This window comes from Haemaphysalis longicornis, unplaced genomic scaffold (assembly GCF_048455015.1).
Source record: "Haemaphysalis longicornis isolate Haplotype H1 unplaced genomic scaffold, Haemaphysalis longicornis Haplotype H1 scaffold_7, whole genome shotgun sequence".
NCBI classification, from domain to species: Eukaryota; Metazoa; Arthropoda; class Arachnida; order Ixodida; family Ixodidae; genus Haemaphysalis; species Haemaphysalis longicornis.
In genome coordinates, this window is record NW_027526422.1 from 69,151,269 (window position 1) to 69,167,857 (window position 16,589).

At 48.3% G+C, this 16,589-nt stretch overlaps 1 protein-coding gene across 2 annotated transcripts in view; it reads right to left on the reverse strand.

Annotated features, from left to right (window-relative positions):
* Positions 1-8,165: 8,165 nt before the first annotated feature.
* LOC144145860 (cytochrome P450 3A41-like) overlaps positions 8,166-16,589 on the reverse strand; it is an 88,848-nt gene continuing 80,424 nt past the window's right edge. For both annotated transcript variants that reach the window (XM_077677666.1, XM_077677665.1), the window contains exons 11-15: positions 15,473-15,621; positions 14,727-14,815; positions 12,211-12,348; positions 10,730-10,892; positions 8,166-9,771 (exon numbers count right to left, since the gene is read on the reverse strand). In XM_077677666.1, coding sequence (XP_077533792.1) covers positions 9,685-9,771; positions 10,730-10,892; positions 12,211-12,348; positions 14,727-14,815; positions 15,473-15,621 — 626 coding nt within the window. In that variant the 3' untranslated portion in view covers positions 8,166-9,684. The remainder of the gene's footprint in view (positions 9,772-10,729; positions 10,893-12,210; positions 12,349-14,726; positions 14,816-15,472; positions 15,622-16,589) is intronic.

Here is a 16,589-nt window from a genome sequence, read left to right on the forward strand (position 1 = left end):
CTTCTACACCGCAAACTACCATGCGTTTCCACGAGTGAGTGTTGTGTCGTTTAGGTGCTAGGCCTGCCTGCCGGCTTGTAGTCGCGCGTCTCCACTGCCACGGCCGTGCCACTGCTAGTTGTTGTGTGGGTTCGTCGGCGGTGGATTCTGCTGCCAGAAAACGAGAAGTGTTGCCTTTCCAAGACAAGGTCGCCATTTTAAATGCCGTCTCCGCCGGCGAGAAAAAACGCAGCCGCCCGGTAAAGTATAGCTAGTAGGACCCTTTCACCACTTTTGGGTGCGTAACAGAGCATCAAGTTCACGAAAGGCGCCCTTTCGGCATAAACGTGTCCTTGAAACGGGTTAAGACACCAGAGGTGTCCAAAGGCAAAAGATTGACTTGCTGCGTTTTTGTATACGGGGGCGAGTGGCATTGCTTCATCGCCAAGCTCACGGGAAAGCAGAATGTGCAAATGGCGACGTTTTTGGCTGTGAGATAAATTCTTGAAGGGTGAGTTCAGCATCACTGATGTCCAGCGTTTTGATATCGTTTGAGCTTCATTCACACGAGCATCAACTCAAAACCTGCATGTAACAAAAACCTGGACGTAGCGAAACATTGCGAATATTTGTCAACTTCGTTATATACAGATTTAACTCTAGAACAAGAAAATAATGCGCACAAGTCGTTCTCGTGGTGTTATTCGGGACTCGACCACTAAGCGTCCGTAATTTAGTCCTGCCCTTCAGGTCAAGTCTTTTGTCTAAATTGCTGGTTAAAAACTTTCAGTACTGTATACAGAACACCTGCGTTTGGGATGCTTAGGCTGCCTCAGGTGGCACCGTTTTCTAAGACCTACGACCAATGTTCATTTAAGGACTCATGAAGACAAAATGCAAGTTTGGTTCATTCGAAATATTGCTTCGTTTCCAGGTTAGTTGATTGATTGTAGGGTTTAATCACTGATCTCCACTTAGTTGCTGAATGGCGCTTCGCCACTGTCGCGGCCGGGCGCGCGCACGGCCACCGGAAGTTCAACGGCTCGTCCCAAAAGTCGGGCGTCTGCTACGTTTTTCAACCGCTGATAAGCGTCCCCATTGGCGTATTTTGGCATTTTTTTTCTCACTTTATTGCATTTTGGCTATACACATCGCGTTTAGATCGCAATTTATGCTATACCGAAACATGCGACGTTAATATGAAGCAAAATTTAATTGCGAAGCAGAACGAAAATGTCACTCGGGTCTTGGTTTGAGAGCAGACGACGCAGCTAGAGCGGGATTTATGCTAGAAAGAAAACAACGTGGGCGCGGCGTCAGGCTGTAGCCGAGTTCATTCGCCCGTTCTGTCAAAACAGTTGTCAGTAAAGTGGTCACTGCAGAGCCTGCTGCCAGGGGATGGAGCCCATTTGTCCCTTCCTAATACCCTGGTTACACGGGCACAGTTAACCACGCTTAAGCGAACCGCGGTTAGACAAAACCGCCGTTTGCTGCGTTACACGACAGGCGAAACTGCGGTTACGTCGCTAACCATGGTTAACGCAAACTGCAGCTTAGCCACCTCAGTTCGGTCTCGCTAACCGCAGTTTCCGCCGCCGCAGTGCTCAAAATCGCACAAGTCAGTTCGATCGCAAGTGGCGGCGCATCAGCGGAGGCAAAAAAAAAAAAAAAATCACCTGGCGTTCGGAAGAGACGAAGGTTCCCAAATAGCGGGCGCCCCAAAGCTGTCCCCAAGACACGCGCTTGCGTTCTTTGCATGGCTCTCATGACGGAAATTTACACGAAAATACTTTTAGAACGCGCTTCCTAAGCGAAGTGTCACGCGCAGCAAGCCAACTACGCAGCAAGATAGGAACGGTGATCCTAGAAGTGACGTCTAAATGATCGTAGCGCCGGCCTCTCCAGTGGGGGGGGGGGCTCGCGGCCAGACCAAAAATGTTTCAAATAAAACAAACTTGTATTTTGTCTTTATGGCCTCTGATAGACGTGCCACATACTCAAATTTATAACCGGAACTTTCTGCAACGCATTTGCGAGATTTGACAGCAAATTACAAACAAGAAACAAGTTAGGTCTGCTTGGTAATACTCACAGTGACCTGGAAGCACAGGATGCGTTCATCAACAGTAACAACCAGAGGAGGCACATGCAATCATCCATTCGGCGGACGCCCAACATGGCTGCAGAATTAAATCTGTATGAACATGATTCTGGGTGTAATAATTTTGTGGATGCAGTTGACTTTATGCAAATGTTCCGCGTAAAATGAATATGTGAGTTCGTTTGATGTAGATACCAATAACATTTGGCCGGTGGTTACCCGTATTCTTAAAGTACCGGCATGCAGAGAAAAGTTAAACTCATTGTATGTCAAGCTGCGTGTGCGCAGTTGTCGACGTTTTGGACGTCGAAGTTCACAAAGCGTGCAGTATAGATACACTTTTAGTAAGCTACAATCGTGGCATCCAACTGGGGGATTGGGGGTAATATCCGCGCTTGACTCGGATTCCAGAGACCTTGGTTCAATTACCATTCAGACCATAATTTATTTTATTTCTCATTCACTTTATTCACTTTTATACTCTGGGCTCCGTCGACCATTTAGGAACCGTTTCTTCGCTAAAGATAGCGGTTTTCTTTTTTAATACGTCTGTCATGTGTCAGGGCACCCCCCCGAGAGGGGATGCATGAAAACCCCGGGAAAACAGTAAAGAAAAGAACAAAGGAACGGCCAGTTGCAGTGCGCGCCAAGAGCGCGCCAATCAGCAAGTGCCAGCGCCGACGCACCAAGGAATCATGGGCAAGGGTGGCAGCGCACTGGTCGGCCAATCAGGGAAGGCCACGCAGGTGACAAGTGGCGAGATGGCCATATAAGGACAGGGAGGAAGCAAGAAGCCAATGGGAGTGCGCCACGGGAGAGCCCAGAGGGTATAAAAGCGGGGCGCACAAATAGAAGGGGGAGGCAAGGAACGGAAGAAACCAGGAGGCGGCCGGAGCACGTGCGCTTCAACGAACGAGCCAGGGGGACGCGGCCAGGCCATCGACCACGCCATCCCAGCCTGGGCGGGAGCGGGCCGACTGCGCATAGGCACCGTCATCCTAGGTGCACCACGAACCTGTGTCTTCGTGGCCCCAGCGGCATCGGTCGGGCACCAGCGGCCAACGTCCACGCTCCGTCGACGTTCGTCTCGACGGCCCCGAAAGGCGACATTCGGGCCGAACCAACCTGAGACCCCCAGCGGCAGCGGCTACCAGGGGGTAGCCACCGAGGAAGCACGCCGCCCAAGGGATGACCGCGCGCGTCGAACTCCGGCATCAAGGACATCTAGCGGGAGCGGCTACCAGGAAGTAGCCGCAGAGGAAACGTCAGGACGCGCGGAGCCCACGCCGTCCACGTAGTGACCGCGCGCATCGAACGCCGCCACCGAAGCGAGAGGAGGACGGCTACCACCGGGTCGCGGCCACGCAACGGGTGCGACTCGTCAGCGCCGACGACAGCGGGGTAGGCCAGTCCCATAGGGACGCAGTCATAGGACAGAACTAGGGAGTTGTGGTTTAGAGAGATCACCTAGAGTGTGATAGAAACCAGGTTGATTCGGACGAATAGTGTAAAACGTGTACATTAAATGTGTGTTGTTAAACAAGTCAACAGCTTCCCTGTGTCCATTGCTCCGTGCTGGTAAATACCACCCCACCATCCGTTCACGTGACAAAGACCACCCCACCATCCGTTCACGTGACAAACAATTGGCGAGCCTGCCAGGATAGATTTATCCTCACAAAGGATATTTCCATCGGGCCCAGTCACGTGTCTAACCAGCTTGGAGAATGGATTGGGAAAGGTTGTTGATGCTAGTTCAATCGCGAGGTTTGAACAAAAAGCAATTTTTTGAATGGTTAGATGAAGAGAGCCGCAAAGTGCATGAGAAATTTGATGCAGAGATAGAACTGCATGAGAAATTTGATGCAGAGATAGAAGAACTGCGAAAGAAGGTAGAACTAAGAGTCGAGGCGGCAGTTCGGGGGAAATAGTTCCTACGAACACGGAGGGAGCGTTGAACCCGCCGCACGTGAAAGTCAGGGCACGCGCCTAGCTCCCAGCTTTGATGCTAAAAGCAAAATAATAGAAAAAGAAAAGGGGCTTTCGAGACAGAGCGCCAAGCAGAACAGACGCCAAGCGAGCGGTGAACGTGCCGTACGTGAGACCGGAGGCACGCGTATCGTCGACCGCGATGAGTCACGTGCGGTAGAAAGAACGCAGGTAGTAGACAATCATGAAGCGGCAAGTAAAAAGGACTACAAAGAAAACGATGGTTTGTGTGGACAGCTCGCTGAGGCGAAGTGCGCGTTCGAGGTGCGAGGCAGTGAACTGGCCGGGCGTGGCTTAATCGCAGGCCAGGCGCTGGGAGATGGACGCACAGGCGAAGACAGCTTGATGCTCCCTAGTAGCTCTGTAGACTTAGTTGATTTTCGGCGTCCGGAATGTTAACAAGTGAGACAGGGGTGCCTGCTATACCAAGCGCTGGTAAAGGCATCAGGCCAGAAGTCCTTAGTTGTGGTCCTTCAGAAATGCCTGTGGGTAGTAAGAGTAGCCTAATCCGCGAAAATCGTGGGGCAAATTGTTTAGACAGTGACGAGGGCAGTGCAGCGTTTGTGATAGCGAACGCGGACACTAGGGTGGCGTTAGCTACTGGTACTTCAGAACAACCAGGACAGTGCCCTCTGACCGGAGGCTTGGCAGTGGTACAAAGCAAGCGAAAAGGGGAATCTGACAAGGGTACCCCAAAGGGGAAAGTGGGCGCAGAGGAAAAGATCGCGCGAGACGTCAGTAAGCAATCTCGCCCGCCCGTCAGAGGGGAAGAGAATGCGTCCCAGTGAGCTTTTGGAGCAAAGAGAGGGAGACTGCGTTAGGCATGCACTGTTTAGAGTGCGGGAGCGTGGCCGTACTGAGAAAGCGAGGCTAACGGGAAAATTGGCCCGGAAAGCAATCAAAGCTAACAAGAGGAGCAGACTAAGGGTCAAGTTAAGAATAAGAAATGAGAATGCCAAAAATGAGCACGAGAAGGGTAGCTCTCGACGAAGATGTGACGCGCTAAGAGACTTGCGAGCTAGAAGGCGTCAAAGAAACGTGCTCTGTGGCATGCTAGGAGTTGAACTCACGAGGCTTGGATGCCCAAGGCAACCATGAACCCCGGCTACGTGCGACCGGTACGCGAGCGGTGTGACCAAAGTCGGTTGTCATAGCCGAACTGATTGTGTAGCAAAGGGTGCTGAATGGTTGCGGCGGAAAAAGGTGAAGATGAAGCTATAGGTCAAGAAACCGGATGGAAAGCATGGAGTTGACATGGAAAGGAATAGGACCTATAACGGTGTTGAATAAGTTGTCTGTTGTGGTACAGCGTAAATATTGTAGTAGAGTGAGAAAGCAAGGTTGGAGGTATCAATGAGTTAGTGATAAATTTCAGATTGAAAAATAGTGCTGTTGAATATTAAATCATTGAAGTGTTTAATTTTAGTGATGTGAGAGCAAATATTTGGTGTACGTGCTTGAATTGTAGGTATAAGAGAAGTAGTTGAAAAGTGTGATTGAGGAGTAGAAGGAGGAAAGATGTTTTTGATGTGTATTGAGAAAAAGGGTTGTTGAATAAGAGATCATTGATGTGTTTGATTTTTATGATGTGTTAGAGAAGATTTTGAGTATTTCTGTGTTAGAGAAAGTGGTGTATTGGTGGTAGAATGGGAACATTGTGCGAACCAACTGTGCGTGTTATGTAGACAGGAGTGAACTACAGACAAGTGTGGAAAAAGTGAAGGCGAGGTGAAGTGTGAGTAGTGAACAGTGGTGGTGATCAGAAGATACATCGGCGACCAGTGAGCAGTTTTTTGAGAAAAAACTCTTAAAGCGGGGGGTAACTGTCATGTGTCAGGGCACCCCCCCCCCCCCCGAGAGGGGATGCATGAAAACCCCCGGAAAACAGTAAAGAAAAGAACAAAGGAACAGCCAGTTGAAGTGCGCGCCAAGAGCGCGCCAATCAGCAAGTGCCAGCGCCGACGCACCAAGGAATCATGGGCAAGGGTGGCAGCGCACTGGTCGGCCAATCAGGGAAGGCCACGCAGCTGACAAGTGGCGAGATGACCATATAAGGACAGGGAGGAAGCAAGAAGCCAATGGGAGTGCGCCACGGGAGAGCCCAGAGGGTATAAAAGCGGGGCGCACAAAGAGAAGGGGAGGCAAGGAACGGAAGAAACCAGGAGGCGGCCGGAGCACGTGCGATTCAACGAACGAGCCAGGGGGACGCGGCCAGGCCATCGACCACGCCATCCCAGCCTGGGCGGGAGCAAGCCGACTGCGCATCGGCACCGTCATCCTAGGTGCACCACGAACCTGTGTCTTCGTGGCCCCAGCGGCATCGGTCGGGCACCAGCGGCCAACGTCCACGCTCCGTCGACGTTCGTCTCGACGGCCCCGAAAGGCGACATTCGGGCCGAACCAACCTGAGACCTCCAGCGGCAGCGGCTACCAGGGGGTAGCCACCGAGGAAGCACGCCGCCCAAGGGATGACCGCGCGCGTCGAACTCCGGCATCAAGGACATCTAGCGGGAGCGGCTACCAGGAAGTAGCCGCAGAGGAAACGTCAGGACGCGCGGAGCCCACGCCGTCCACGTAGTGACCGCGCGCATCGAACGCCGCCACCGAAGCGAGAGGAGGACGGCTACCACCGGGTCGCGGCCACGCAACGGGTGCGACTCGTCAGCGCCGACGACAGCGGGGTAGGCCAGTCCAATACGGACGCAGTCATAGGACGCAACTAGGCAGTTGTGGTTTAGAGGGATCACCTAGAGGGTGATAGAATACGTTGATTCGCACGTATTGTGTAGAACTTTATTGTAGAGACTTTTGGGTTAGAGCTGAGCTGTATATTGGGATTGTTAGTTAGAGATGTGAGTGTTTATCGTTTGCGTGTAGTTTATTCATTGAGTGCTTTGCATTAGGGTTTTCCAGTGTACATTAAGTGTGTGTTGTTAAACAAGTCAACAGCTTCCCTGTGTCCATTGCTCCGAGCTGGTAAAGACCACCCCACCATCCGTTCACGTGACAAAGTCATGTAATGCTTTTATAATAAAATTCTGGTGATTTATGCATACAATCATGTTATTCGCGTCTTGCAGAGAAAATAACTTTCGTATAATATATTTGCTTTTCATTGTAGTCTTGGATAAGCTCTGGTGGTACCATATTCGATCCCACACCTTGCGAACGACGATAAGAGCAAGTAATCACTGCAGACTCCAGACGTCGGGCGATCCGAACTTGATGCCATCTACACGGGGAGCTGTATCGTCTTCTGGCATTGGTGCATGCCATGCCTTGCTGGTGCCTGTTCGGGTTGCCCTCCGAGCTGCGGTAGATGCTGCAGGCTAAGAGGTGCGCAGCCATGTACATGCTGCTGCTGACCTGCGTAAGCATGTACATGTTTTGCGGTGGCTTGTGGGGCCGCCGTAAAGAGGTATCTGTTAGCTCAGTGTTCCGGCTTTTAAAGCAAACACTTGTTACGTAAGCGATACTTTCTGCAAATTCCTGGTGTGTTAGCGTAGATCCATATGTTTCTAGTGTCACCTTCTGGCTTATCTGTAGCTTTTGAACCATTAAGCGCGACAAGATTGCAGGAGAAAGTTCTGGTAGTCCAAGCATGGTGGCAGCAGTAGCGCCAGACTGCAATCTATCCGCACCTTGCTTGATACTTTGGGGCATTGAGACATACGACGTGCCGATGTTTATCCGACCCACCGGCAAGCGGGCGAAGTTTAGGAGTCTGCCTAATAAGTCGGCACGTCCATCATTCCCGAGTATCTGTAAATTACGCCAATGCCACCTTGCTCGTGTATTTCATACCTTCCCTTTGCATCTCCGTGCGTCTTCTCCCCCTTAGCATTGAAGCTTCTATTGTCGCACCGCAGTACTCGACGCATTTTATTCATTAACGGATTCTTGTGAGCATTTAAAATGACCTCGTGAATGTATTGTGGTGGTTAGAATTGTTCTATTAACTTGTAGTCGCTTGGATATTAACACTCGCGTCGCTTAAGTGAGTTGTATCGGCAATCCCACCCTCCAAACAAGTGACGAAAAGCACGCAACAAATCCAACAGCGTCATCTCGCCAGAAGCAACTCAACAGCTGTTGATTACGGAGGGTTCACATTTTATTTGAAGTGCCAACTATGAACAAACTGTACAGGCACAAACTACTAAAAATGAGCGATCAAAAGGAAATAAAACACGAAAACATATATACGCCAGCACACAAACGAAATATACAGTGCTGTGGTGTCGCTGTTATCAGTAAAAGCATCATGGAACAAAACCTTCTCATTGTGCGCACAATTCGGTAGGCAACAGTATGCAGTAGTGCTGCGCCGCATGAACAAAAAGGCGTGCAATATACATCTAAAAATTAGGTAAATTTCAACTTCAACATACGACAGTCAGTGTTGATAACATACAACCATGTAGAAACATAAAACCGCTTGTTCAGCGCGGCGCTGTAACTTAAGCTATGGTGAATAAAATGTTGCTACGAAGCAGGGGTAGTTAGGCCTGCAGACACCTCAAGTCACTAAGTACTGCGGATAAATACTGCGTATACCAAACGTACAGATTCAGCGAATTTGGGGTGCTTGTCCTGGAAAGTCTGTTACGGCTGAGTACAGAACCAACCCATGGCTCTGCTGAATGTTCGAAGAACAACAGCGGCGCACAATAATCCGCGGGCATAGTTAAACTCGGCTATTAATTTTACACTGCTTCAAAATTTGATTCCAAGTAAAGCCTTAATTTGTCCGTAAGGTTACAATTTCGTTGGTAAAGGGAATGTTTAGGCTCTGGAAAGTAATGTGGATTATCCATGGAATTTCCATCGGACACAATAGAAACAGTTAAAACAGTTTGTCGAGACTACTATTTGAAATAGCTCACGAAGATTTTGCGAGTTACTGAAGCAAATACTCTATGGGTGACAAATTACGCTTGCACCTGCATCAGCTAGAAATACTCATCTGTGCCCCTACTTGGTTTTGTTTTGCACACCCTTTTTATCCGTTAAAATGGTTCGCTCTAGTGTTTGAAGCCTTACAATGACATGGCATTAAACAATTTAGCAATAGTGTTCAACCACCAACAGGGATACAAAACGAAACTGCTTCGGGTTTATTACTGGGTATATCTTTCATTACATCGTCGTGTTGTGTAGTTTTCTTCACATCTGGCCTATCATTACAGGGAATGTTCGACAAGCACTACTCTTCCGAACACAACCACGAACACGAGTACATAAAACAAACAAGTGACAATACAACATGATGAAATGCGCTATTAACAGCAGAGATTACCGCGTGAACTTCCTATGAATGACATAATTATCGGTGACCATCCATTGCCGTCATGGGCCCACACGGCACGACGACGCAAACTGCGAGCATCTATAGAAAAGCCGGGGCGTCACTTCTGCGGCAATACAGTGTTCATTGTAATTTTTACCAGAAGCTATAAAATCCAGGCACTAGCGAAACCCTTGCATGATGTAGGTTGAACCGATGATACGCCGGTACGAAATGCAACCCAATCCTTTTGCCTCGACAGCTCGCAAAACTGGGCTGGAGTAGACTTCCACGTCTAGCATGTTGCACGGTCCAAGTCATGCTTGCTTTACGTCTTTACACGGGGCACAATACCGAGCTGGATCGGAGGGTACGGTTCTAGAAGAACTTTTCCTTTGGCGAACGAAAGTGGCACCTGCAATTGTAACGTTTAAAGACAGTTAATGTTGATTGCTATTTCCGCTACCTCAAAAAAAAGGAATAGTGCAAGTTGAACTTCTGTAGAGTTTAGATAGTAAAGAAATTGTATCAATTTATTCGATGAATCAATGAATGAGTAGGTAAAACTAAACGTTGGCACAACAGCTGAAGGTGCTTCTCAGTGGAGGGGCAAGAACATTTCCGCCTGTACCCTAACTTTTCTTCATAAATAAGGAGGAGTACAACGACCCAAGAAATACACGGGAGTTCGGCATAGAATAAATGATGCCGTTTGGTAGGGTGGGAGCAGTGCAGTGGTGCCTAAACATGTTCAAAGCAAGTCACTGAAATCTTGCTAGTTTCACTTGACCCGTGATTCAATCCTTGGAATCCGGGACCTGTCCGATTCCATGCATTTTTAAAGGCATAGAAGGATTGCAGTTAAGGTCTGCTGGAATTTCCTCGTATCTTTAGAGGCATGTACGTTGGATATGTACAAAAAAAATCTGATCGCTTTGCACTGATAGCGTTTTAAGCCACCAACATCGCCAGTAGTTTGGCGCAATAAAAAACGCATCGAGGATCATTCTATGGTACATCATGTACATGAGAAATCTTGCAAGTCAAAGATGTTTTGTACATTTAGAGATAGATTTCAAGGGCACCCGCAGGAATAAGAGAAGCAGGTTCATGCCTGTGCTATTCAAAGAAGAGCTTACCGTATATTGTTCGCTTAAAAGGTAATATTCTTAGATACAGCTACAACCAAGTTAATTTCTTGTAAACAGCTGACCACACAACTCAGCCGCTATCCGGAAATTCGTTCTGTATAAGGAAAGATTAAAATGAAGTTGCTTCCGACATTTGTAAATGCCTTCTCTGGGTCTTAAGTGTACGCTCGCTAAGGCAAACGTTCGCGAACTCGCATGGCGGCAACAGAAGAGTGAACTTGCCTGTGTTTCACTGCACGGTTCAAACTTCGCGGTCTGCAGCAGCCGATAGAGGATGTGCTTGACCTGGACCATGCCCATCCGCATGCCGATGCAGCTGCGGGGACCCACACCGAACGGCAGGTACGCGTATTGGTTTACCGAGTCTTTGTTGGCGGGGAGAAACCTGCAGGAAAAGAAGAGGCCCGCACCTTACGCTCAGCGTCAAAGTCAAATTGCAAATTGTGGGCGCCGGGGAGAACGCACAAACACCACGTATGCAAAAGGTGAAAGTTAAACATGTTAACTGCGCGACGGTTAACAGTCTTCCTACAGTTTTAAACTCGCTAAAACACCCCTGACGTATTGAAAACGTTTTGTTTAGTATCTCTCAACCGAAGCGCCACAGTGTAAGGTTTAATTTAAGCGTATAATTAGGGCTCAAATATATTGCACTACCCTATATCAACGGCGTGTATTCACATTGTACCTTGGAGGAAATTAAGGTACTCATAAATTGAACACTTAACGACGACACGACGCCTTCCTCAACGCTACATGGATGACAACGGGTGCTATAGAAATTAGCAATACAAAAAAATGTACTTCCGTCTTTTTCTGACGCTGAGTAGAAGTTAAAAAACCCGACGCTCTAACAGAAACCGTAAAAAAAAAACCCAGGCCATCGCCACTAACGTGAAACCTGGGGAGGGGCGTAGAATGCAGTGTATAGGTGTATTCTTGGCGCCTTGGCGTTTTTGCCCATGGAGATGAAACCATTGGAGTGTAGAGTTACAGTAGCCGACCGCTTTTCGGTCTACGAAAATTCGGACTTGCTGGATATTCCGGACTTTCACAAGGAACCGCAGTTGCCCCATAGGAGTAATGGCTCAGGAATTGTTTGGACTGCTCTTTTATTCAGACTATTTTTCGTTCGCAACCCGAGTACGAAAAATCGGTCGCTTACTGTATAGAGCTTTGCTGTAAATTTGATTGATTGATTGCAGATTTGATTGATTAATTGATTGTGGGGGTTTAACGCGCCGACGCAACGCAGGCGATGAGGCGCGCCGTAGTGGAGGGCTCCGGATTAATTTTGACCACCTGGGGATCTTTAACGTGCGCCGAAATCTCGTACACACGGGCGTTTTTGCTTTTCACCTCCATCAGAAAAGCGGCCGCCGCGGCCGGGAATCGAACCCGCGACCTCGTGCTCAGCAGCGCAACGCCTTAGCCACTGAGCCACCGCGGCGGGTAGCTTTGCTGTAAAAGTCGTGTCTTTGAAGCATGAAGTGTTCTAGCGCGAGGCCGTAAAGAACGAGTGTCCCGGTGTTTCATTACCGTGACTACATGAAACTACGAAGACGCAGGAGTCGCCGAAAGCCCGAACCCTTAAGGGTCTTCGCCCCTAAAACCACCTAGCGAAAGGTAAATTTAAAGCGAAGGCAGAAAAGGCGAAGCTTTTCCTGCCAAACTGAATTCATAGCCCGCCCAACGCTATTCACCTTTCCGGCTTGAAGCTGTCCGGATCAGGGAAGAACTCCGGGTCGTAATGCATGGCGTGGGCAGGAATTTCGACTCGCATGCCAGGCGTGAGGCGGACTCCCGCCACAGTCGTTGGCTGGGAACATATCCTCGTCAACCTGAAATGTAGGTTTAGGGAACCATTAAATCTCGTTTCAGCACACAATAATTTGCCGGGTATTTCATACATATATTTCTTATCAAAACGTTCCTCGGGCTAAGAACCACAGAGGTTCTTCGCCCGAGCTTGAGCCCGGGAAAGGATGAAACATTTCAAGGATCATGCGGTGGTGTAACTCCATTACCACATTAGGTTACACGTAAATTAAACAAAAATCTAAACCGAACTCAGCAATATGAACAGGAACACACGAATTACTACATTGCTTTCTCGGGTAAACGAAAGTTATGACTGGCGTGTGTTGATTAAGTGCAGTTATGGAACTATTGTGGACTCTCATACACAGCCTAATTACAATTTTAGATTCCTATATATTTGCGCGTTCGCGTTTCATTTGATAGTACTGTACAATCTCCTCCCCCCGCCCTCCTCCCCCAAAAAAGGGCTATCTTTTTCTGATTGGAGAAAGGCTTTTCAAGACCCAAATTACGACCCATGTGCACACTCCCGACAACCTTCAAGTGAGGAGCATCTGCAATGTGCTCACACCAAAAGGGAGCACTAGGCAAAATATAGCTGAGTGAATTCCTGGGAACATACGAGAGCGGATCAACTTGCTGCTACAGATATTCCAAACTCGACATGTAGCATCCTGGCTTTTACGAGATGAGAAAATAAAGACGTCCAAAACAACCGAGACAGCATGTTACTCAAAAAATTACCTGAAGGTCGAATATCGCGCATCGCTATTCGCACAGAGTTCCTTACAAATATTTTTACGGCTGATCAAGGGCGCTCTGTCGACACGTTATTATACGTTGTGACGCTGCCTACACAACTAGCTTCCCCGTATTCAATTCGCCGACGACACAGGCGCTGCGCTTGTGTACCCCGAACCGAAGATGCATGTTGACGACTTCAACGCCCATTTTATACGACCGAGCAGCGAAGATTAAGTGACAAGCTTAACCTGACATCTACGACTCCACTATGCTATGCAGTGAGACTTTTAGGGAGGGATAAATGGGAGAAAAGGGCCCGAAACCGTCTGACGTCGGGTGTTCACACCGTGGGGTGTCGACGACTCCACTACCTTCGCCAAAACTGTTGGCGGCTTGGCATAATCCATGAAGCCAATACAGACCTAACCTTGCGCCAACGCAGTTCTTTTGTAAGGAAGGTCGCTTGTACGCGTGATATACAGAGTGTATATGCAGGCAGTACCGCATAAAGTGGAAAACAAAACAGTATTGATTGGGAACGACTGCGGCCGTATACCGAGAAAGAAAGGAAGCGGAAGAAAGCCAATGCCACCGCGAAGTGAGCGAGGGGGTGGCAAAGGAGACAGGAAGACAAAGTGTACGGTTGCGTGGACGGGGCTCTAAGGCATCTAAGAAACGCCGAGTTGCGATCTTGTGAAACTGGAGCTAAAAGTGTGCATCGGGACGGTCGTCGAACTGGCAGGGCACACAAATGCGGAGGAAACTCATCACTGAGGAGATAGCAATGGACATTCCATTAATTCCACACTAGCGTACACATTCGCTCTGTTTGGTATATGTCTCGTAACAGAACAACCTACCGATGTAGGTGCACAGACTAGTATTATAGATTGACAGTAGGGGTTAACGCGCCGACGCAACGCAGGCGATGAGCCGCGCTCCGGATTAATCTTGGGGGATCTTTAACGTGCGCTGAAATCTCGCACTCACAGGCGTTTTTGCTTTTCGCCTCCATCAGAAAAGCGGCCGCCAAACTAGTATTATAAATTGGGGGCCCAGATGAGCTCAGTGTTGATATAATTTAAAACAAATTTTTCATTTTTTTAAACTGCATTCGGTACTGCGAATCTTGGAACAACCAGCAGCTCATCCTTTCGTTGCAGCTAACTTCTCTCAAATAACTTATTTTTGACTCTAGAGAAACAAACAGCGTATAGAACTGCCAAAATAATCCGCTGTTAGGTCTAACTGGTTCCCTGCAAAGGAGAACAAAAACTGAAATGCTTGTACAATAAAATGCTTGGACCATTCACTCCGCCCTGAGCAATAACAAGCGATTCCAAATGGCACTAGAAGGGCAGGTACCGCCTTTCTGCGAGCTTCGTCTCCCAAATGGTGAGTCCTTTCATGGTAGCAGTGCTTGTACTTCTCCCTCTAAACCACAAAGGTGTAATCTCACGGCAGCTGTTTTCTCTTCACTGTTTCATGTCGCAGTGAGTAAGTTAGATGTCTGCTCCTTTTACATGCGGTCCGTGTTTGCCTGGTTTGCCTTGTTTATATAAACAAATCATTCTAAGGTCACACTGAGCTGCGCCCGACATTTGCTCGTACCCTTGTTCACTATGACGTCATAGAAGCTCAAGTGCCAACTTACACGGACGTCGGCGAATACAACCGCAGCGTTTCACTCACGACGGCGTCAAGAAGCACCATAGACCGGAGCGCATCGTAGGTAGGTTCTTCCTGTTGTGGAGGGAGGAAAAAAGAATGGCAGTACGGCATGATTACAAAATCGGCGTTCACAGTGGTCCGCTAAAAAGATAGGATGTCTGCTCTAACAGTGTCGTTTCCCTACCAAAAATGTGCATCACAGGGTGCCTCAGGGAGGCGGGGAAGCAAGGCAATATGTACACAATGAAAGTACGCATGCGCCAGCTTATTCGCTCTCTGTATCTCCAAGTGCATCCGATTGTCAACCGCTATAACTGTACCGCATATATTTAAATATGCAGCACTAGCCTGCTGCCGTAGCTATGAACACCTGAACTGCACCCTGTTAACACCCCCGCCCCCCCTCTTTCCCGTGTCTCCATATCATTCAGTTCGGTCATAAATATTGCTATGTGATTCCGTCTCATCCCGCCACCATTACAAACACTCCAAAAATGCTAATAATATCAAGCTAAAGAACTATTCGGCCACATTTTCCTTCATTGTTACTACTGTCTATTCACAACTGTCATACTTCACTCCCCTCCCCGGCTCCCGCCCCTAGGCGCGAGAGATAAGCGATAACAACGCCGATCCCGCTGGCCTCCTGCGTAATCTCGTTCGCTCTCAGCCTCTGTGCGCGGGTGTGGGTATACTCTAGAGAGCCAGTGTCGTATGCGATATACTCACGGCGCCGTCGACTTCCTTTATCACCTCTTCCTGAATCTCGGGGTGCAGGGCGAGCTGGTAAGCCGCGCACGTCACTGTCAACGCAATGGAGTCGCTGCCGGCGATAAACAAACACATACACTGGGCGGCGATGTCATTGATGGCAGATTCTGCAAACAAGAGGTGATAGCGCGGCGTCACAGGAGGACACAGATAAGGCGAAAACTGGCAGCGGGACAAAAAAACATGGCGTGTTTGTGTGGCAATATTCGAGAAAGAAACATTCTTCCGACAATGTATACACACAAAGCAAATTCGCCGCCAGGGACAATGCGTTAGTGAAATTCTTTTTACTCAGTATGCAGGTACAGATTCCCATCTAGCTGGAAACGGCAGTTATTACGGCATTTCAAAGTGCAGGTTTTAACTCCATTGCTTGTTTTCTCCTTTAATTTCCTTCATTATACAAAAAACTGGTATAAAAATTACCCCAGAAAATTCACTGTAATGATCAAGCTAAGAATTTGGGGTTCACAAAACAAAGACACGTGACGTGTAAATCCTTCCCATAAGAGTGTTCACAAGCTGGACCACCTGGATTGTCCACAATTGCACCGGACGTTGACAGTATCTAAAGATTCCTTACGTAAACTAAACATGACATGTTTATAAACTCCAGTTGACGACTGAAAACGTGCTACGAAATGGGAATAATTATGCCATAACACACAATTCCTTGCGCTCATTTTGACTCATGTACAACCTACTGGGGATTTTCCGTGCGCTTGAGGATTGGGAAGGAGCAGCGAAGGAATTTTGTGGCGCCTGTGCCCAGCGGGGTTCCCGAAGGACAGAAAAACATTTAAGATACAAAATTAAAACGAATGCGGTTTCGTGGAATGCGGACAACCCCGTTCACGATTTAGTACTGGACTCACTTTGAGAGAATATAAAGTGGCGTTTATTCTCAGTAAATATTTCAAGCTTAACCGCTGCACTGTTTCTTGCTTGCTTGGCCTCAGATAGCAGAATGTACAGGTGTTCCAAATTTAAAGCTAGGTGCAGAGGTTTCTGTCGATTTGCCTTAAGAGAATGGTAACACGTCTATAATAAATGTGAAGCTGTGTATCGCAACTAA